General features: G+C 38.7%; 1 protein-coding gene across 7 annotated transcripts; it reads left to right on the forward strand.

Moving 5' to 3' along the window:
• The first annotated feature begins 1,700 nt into the window (after positions 1 to 1,700).
• LOC105010796 lies at positions 1,701 to 6,108 on the forward strand. Of its 7 annotated transcripts, none has more exons than XM_010870400.4 (6): positions 1,701 to 2,064; positions 2,984 to 3,698; positions 3,820 to 3,912; positions 4,801 to 4,982; positions 5,404 to 5,495; positions 5,566 to 6,106. In XM_010870400.4, the coding sequence occupies exons 2-5, from the start codon at positions 3,086 to 3,088 to the stop codon at positions 5,482 to 5,484; spliced, it is 969 nt and encodes a 322-aa protein (XP_010868702.2). In that variant the 5' UTR covers positions 1,701 to 2,064; positions 2,984 to 3,085; the 3' UTR covers positions 5,485 to 5,495; positions 5,566 to 6,106. The 7 variants fall into 7 exon arrangements, with proteins under 7 accessions (XP_010868702.2, XP_010868703.2, XP_010868701.2 ...); XM_020047907.3 differs by having other exon boundaries at positions 1,702 to 2,064; positions 5,399 to 5,495; XM_010870401.4 differs by having other exon boundaries at positions 1,701 to 2,051; positions 5,404 to 6,108.
• Positions 6,109 to 6,319: the final 211 nt, after the last annotated feature.

Below are 6,319 nucleotides of genomic sequence, written 5' to 3' on the forward strand. Positions count from 1 at the left end.
TGTTCTAAGAAATACAGACAAATGCTGAGCAGTGAGCTAGATTTTGCATAATTTAGTTCAACTGGTAATTACACTACTTATTGCAGAATAGCTTGGTACTTTGGTAGTTGGAATATAATTACATGTTGGTGTTTTCAGTAGTTAAGAAATGTTGGTACTGTTCTGATGTGGCTAAAAACAACAAAATTTTGTCACGTCTGTCACGCCAGTACCGCAACGAGCACAGTCTTCCGGTTCCCAGCGCACCACGTCCTGTCCTGCAGTTTCCCAGTTGCCACAATCATTGTTTTCCTCCACTATATTAGGTACACCTCTGTCACAGATTCATTGTTGAGTATTGTTTCGGTCAGAACCCAGGTCACTCTCTGTCTCAGTTGTAAATCCCGTTGCCAAGTCGTTATATCGCTCCAAGGAGTGTTTTTTGTTCGCTGTAGTATTCGTTCATTAAAACCTTTCTTTGAGCACTTGCTTCCTGAGCCTGCAGCGTTATTTGTTACACATTTCTTACAAAGAAAGTATGCAAACATTCCCTTTCTTTTCAGTATCACATTCACACATTAAACATTACTTTTAAATTTTTAGAGATAAAATACTACATCTGCATCTCTAAAGGTGATACAGCAGGCTAATGACCAGTTAATGTAAGTCATTGACAACTACATTAGATCATTGGCTGAATTGTTAAGTAATCACCAAGTGGTTATTATCACCTCCATTAGCAAAAGGAATAATGGATCTAAATTGAAGGCTATTCAGCAATTTGGAACGTGGCCAATGGTATAGGCAGAGTAAAATGCCAGCAACAATTGGAAATACACAGTGCCCCTTGATTTTTTTTGCATATAATCACTCTATAGACTCTCCTGAACATTTCCTACAGTACATTAATTGCGGCGTATAGAACAATGTTTTTCTGTACAGGGCAATATGTATTTCATATCCACTGAGTTACATTGTGGCCAATGGGATGGGCGGAGTAAAATGTCAGCAACAATTGCAAATACACAGTGCCCCTTGATCTTTTTGCATATAATCACTGTATAGAGTCTCCTGAACATTTCCTACAATACATTCACCGCGGCGTATAGAACAGTTTTTTTCTGTATGAGTCAATATATATTTCATATCCATTGAGTTACATTGTGTAAAAAGAGAGTCCGGAACGTATTGTGTTGCTAGATGTAGCACACCATTCAGCATGAAAAGACAGGTTTGTCTTATTCTACACACTCTCCTGAAAATTTCTTCAGTGCTTTCTCTGTGAAATATTCAATAGTTTATGAGTTATGAGGCAATATGTATTCCATATTCAGTCATTTGCATTGTCTGAATTTTGCCCTTGGAAAATTACTTCTACTTTTTATAGAAATTACTCTTAAATATGATCATATATGAATTGTTTTCAATGTTTTGAGAGGTACATTTTCTTAAAGAATAAACTCAATTCATGTCAGTTTTGAACTATTAAGTTGGTCTGTTTTATTTTGAAAATGTCCATATTTTCGTGACCAGAAAGTGTTTCTTTAATGTCGCTCACAAGATCCTAGAACTGCGGTCTTGAAACTGCAGCCTGCGGCACTGCAGCCAAATACTTTTGGGGCTAGCCCTGTATTACTTTAGAAAGTATGGATTAGGGCGATGGAACGAGTTTGTTTTGCCCGCCCAGTGGGCGTTCCCATATGACGTGAGGTGACGTGAAAACTATCAATTGACTTTCTCTACAGGTTCAGCAATGCCTGCAGTGAATACCACAAACAACAAAACTCGTAAACATAATTAAATGATAATGGTGTTCTTGTTAAAAAGCTACATAGTTACTATATGCAGAGAGTAACGGTCAATTATGAATCTGAACACTTACACGTGCGAGAGACATGAAATCCTCATCTAGTTAACCCCCCCCCCTCCCTTTTCGTTGCACTGACGGTTGCATTAACTCCCATCCGTTTCTCCGCCAAGTGCTGTTTGACATAACTGTAGTTAACTGGTACGTTGATGGAAGAGCCCATGAACGAGGAAAAGAACATGCGGATCAAAATAGATCGCTTTCTGTAAGGAATTTCTGTAAGTTATTTGACTATACCTTTCTTTCGTATACGTTTTTTGCGGCACACCGTAAGCTGAAAAAACCGATAGCCTACCTAACGTGTTGATATTTGTGAGTAATTTGTGTAACATATCTTTACCTCAACATGGTTTTATTAAGTCAAGCGTATTGTTCAGTTTTGTCCGTTACAATCACACTTCACCACATTTGCCTCTCACCACAAGTCTAGATAAGAGTTTTGTGACGGTGGTAGCACGGGGGCTTTTTTCGGAATTTGAATCATGCAAAAAAAACTCATAGGAGCAGAGCATGAGTTAGCATCCGATTTCTATGTGGTTTACTATTGTTTGAGTTGAATCATCGAATACAGTAAAGGCGCCGAAATTAACTCAAAATAATATTTTATAATTTTAACTTTATTTTACCCGGAGAACGTTCACCCTCATAAAAAGTGTTCTTATCAAGGGGTAGGAAATTGTGGGCCGGTTTCAGACATGGATTAAGCCTAGTCTAGGAGAAATAAGTTCATTAGAAAACTTTTTTTTTGGTCCTAGACTGGGCTCTGACTGCGAAACCGGTCCTGAGAGTTCAGTTTGATGTTTATAAATATGCTCGTGCCACAATTCGGCATTTGAAGTTGTCCAACGTCAAATACTTTTTGTCAAGTTACATCAAAAGGAAATTAATTGGTGGAACAAAGTCATTAGAAGGTTACTGAAAGGAAACTGGGCTTAGAAAAATAATTACAGGATGTACTGGTACTTAATTATATAATTATGGACAGATTCCAGGAAAGTCTCTAAAAAACAACCAAGTTATATTTATTTTGGCCAGGATTTTTCTGGAACTGAGATCCAGGAAAGCAACCTTTTGAGCTGAATAACAAGGATCCAATTTCAGCTCAGCTAATTCCTACTCTTTTCTTTTACTTCATAGGTACAATAGCATAGTAAACCTGCACATACAATTCAATAACAGAGGTTTTAGGGCCAATAACATCAATCAAAGGACCCGAACACACCCCTGTGACGTCCAACCATGTCTCAGAGTAACCCCTCCTTCCAGCTCATTCTGACTCTGAGGAAGTCTCCCGCTTTGTTACGCTGCCAGTTTTGCCCTGACCGCACTGCCAGCCTCTCCCGGGGTGACCCCCTCTACAAACTACACTACCTGGGCACTGAGAAAATCTACTCCCTTGAAATGGAGCAGGCCCAGGGGGCCATAAGCCGCCTTCTCCAGCAGAGGGCCCCTGAAAAACCTGGAAAGGCGCATGCTCTGGTGGTACGGCCTCGCTACGTAGAGGTCAAGGATATTGCCACAGGGAGACAGCTTGCGAAGACCTACCTGAGAGACATTGCATTCTGTGCAGCTGACACAGATAATCCCAACGTGTTTCTGTACATCTGTAAGCAGCAGGGCCCGCAGTTGCAGTTACAGTGCAGGGTATTTTGGTGCAGCAGTGCAGAGAGAGCTAAGGACATAACAGCCTGTTTTGCCCAGAGCTTTCAAACTGCTCTTAGAGATTGGCAGGGGCAGGGGGTTGAGCCCATTCACACTGGAGATGGGGAGGGACCATCAGTCGTTGGTGGGTTGTCAATCAACGCTAGTCATCATCCCGACTCTTTTACAATATCAGCAGAACTCAGGACAGGTGAGAATATTTTGAGCCTGTTTGATCGATTGTGTTACTGTACTGTAAGGTGTGATAAGCTGTATTGATAAAATTGATCACAGGTTTATATTTATATTTTTGGTCCTGTTTGGGAGGACAGATCGCTGGAGGAAAAGGAGGGGAGCGGCTACTCCATGTCCACTAGGAGCAATAAGGAGAAGGATGGGAATCAACACTGATGACAAACAATCAAGTTAAGAGTCACATCTTTTACACCGCTGAGCTGAAACCAACTGAGTTGTACCAATCTGACTTGGTTACGCATGCACCATATTAGATGCTGGTCATGTTTAAAAGAAAATATCTCAGTCAGCAGTGACTGTAGGTTTTGGTCAGCCCAATAAGTTAAAATAGGTATTACTACCAACTGATAATCTGTTGGGTTTAGCTGACTCTCGTTTTGGCCTGATCCTTTGAACTGATCTTTCTATTGATGTAAGGAGGAAACTGAAAACCACATAGACATCCCTGCATGTATCTGTGCTCTTCTTCAGTTGTAAATGGGTGTCAACTTTTTTCTCACAATCACCTGAAACCAATTCATTATTTTGATACTATTTTTGTTTAGCTTTTTCTCCATAAATAGTAAACATGGGCACTAATTGCTTCCAGTGCTTTTTAGCACTTAACCAGTTGCTATATTGAACTGAATATTGTAATTGCTTTTTAAAGAACTGAACCATTGATTACATTTCTCTTGGCCCATAGACGACTTGTCAAAGTGTCATTCTACTGAGTTTTTTTAAATTCTAAAGAATAATGAAATGGACAAAACCCAATGACCAAAATAATTTAATTTGAGCTATTACTTTGGCAAAAAATGCTTCATGTATCCATTAATGATCTCCTTTCTACAGGCAATTTGTCCCACTGATCTTATGTAAAACTGATTAGCACTGTGTTTACTGATGACCATATGAAGCATTCAATTAAAAGATGTCCCTCCCTATAATCAAATACCTGGAAGAATCTGTTGTGGGTTTGCTTTTCTGTTTTTTTACTGTGTTGAACATGTGTAAGGCATGTACGTTTTAGAGTCCCATGTTCAACTCATTTTCCAAATGTTGGATATCTATTGAAGGTTGTGGATCTTGCATCAGGACAGTGAACCCAAACGCACATCCAGGAATGAAGAAGATAATTTGGACAGCAAGGAGTACAGATCTGAATCAAATCCATAACCTATGGCAAGAGCTGAAAACAGCAGTTGGTGCATGGACCCCTTCAACATTGAAGAGGGGTGCCGGTTTTCCCCGTAGAAAGGTGCAGCAAGTTCATTAATAACTACAATGAAACCTTTGACAGGAGTTTCAGTCTAAAGTTAACAGAAAATTGTTTCTTAAAAATACTGCCCCATACAGTACAACAATGTGTGAAAGTAGGCTGTATGATCTGCAATTACAGTTGTTGAAGTTGTTGGATTTGTTTACTTGCACATATGATAAAGTGAGTCTACTATTTAAATATACTGCCACATTTCATAGCACATTCATTTTGAATTGATACCTAAGTCTTTTGGAACACTTAAACATTTTTTTTATTAAATTGTCGCACCCAGTTTTGACCACTAACATAATGTTATATCTCAGCTTTGCATATTTTTCTGTGAAGAATCAGAATTATTACTACACCCATAGTAGTTTTAGTAAATCACCATGGGGTGTGGGTGTTTGTTGCAGTGCAGGTTTCTAAAAAGCCAAGTATCCAGGAGAAATTTTCAAAAATGAAAGGTTTTATTGGGCTTGGAAAAAGGTCGTTGGGATAACATTGCTGCAGGTAAGTAATGAAACAAATCTTTTAAAAAAAGTTTCCTTATAAAGAATCTGACAAATTATTGGTCACACAGGTTTAATTGGGCATTCAGTTTCTCCAGGCTTTTTCTTCGCAAGAGTACTCAAGAGACTTATCTAGAGCCTGGCAAATTATAGCGCTTTTCCACTGCATGGTAACGGCTCGACTCTGCTCTACACGCCTCACCTTATTTGCTTTTCCACTGGACAAAAGTGAGGATAGTAACTGCTACCAGATACTTTTTTTAGTACCTGCTCCGTCGAGGTTCCAAGCGAGCTGAGGCGATACCAAAATGGATCTACTGGCCACCTAGCATCCCTTTTTGACATGGCTCCATATGTCAAACTACTGCCCTTGCGTAGCTTGTTTTTGGTCAAAGGTTCAGGAGTGACCAAAAAAATCGCAAAATGTATCATAAATATTTCTTATAAACAGCTCTGTTGGGTGATTTGGAAAGCCCTTGTCAATCACTTAACAATGTATACAGAACAAAAATATAAATGCTACATGGAAAGTGTTATATTTAATGAGCTGAAATAAAAATAAAAATGAATGCAAAAACATCCATGTGTACAAACATTATGCATTGATTAAGTCCTAATGAATCCATTTAGTTAGAATTATGTCATTATAGGAATTTTGCTCTGTAAAATCTTTTAAATTGTTACATGTTGATATTTATATTTTTGTTTGCATAACAATCAAAATAAAGAATGTAAAACTAGTGAATACTTGGTATTGGGCTGAGAATAGCAAATGGCAGTGATTAACACCATTTTGCTGAGTAGCTTGAAACGAGTACAAGAAAG

This window comes from Esox lucius, chromosome 7, assembly GCF_011004845.1.
Source record: "Esox lucius isolate fEsoLuc1 chromosome 7, fEsoLuc1.pri, whole genome shotgun sequence".
NCBI lineage: Eukaryota > Metazoa > Chordata > Actinopteri > Esociformes > Esocidae > Esox > Esox lucius.

Excerpts from the sequence above, each read along its gene's own strand:
- LOC105010796 (XM_010870401.4), top strand. The coding sequence starts at position 3,086 with ATGTCTCAGAGTAACCCCTCCTTCCAGCTCATTCTGACTCTGAGGAAG. Across the intron at positions 3,913-4,800 it reads CACTGATGACAAACAATCAA|GTTGTGGATCTTGCATCAGG; the intron begins GTTAAGAGTCAC and ends TATCTATTGAAG. Across the intron at positions 4,983-5,403 it reads CCGGTTTTCCCCGTAGAAAG|GTTTCTAAAAAGCCAAGTAT; the intron begins GTGCAGCAAGTT and ends GTTGCAGTGCAG.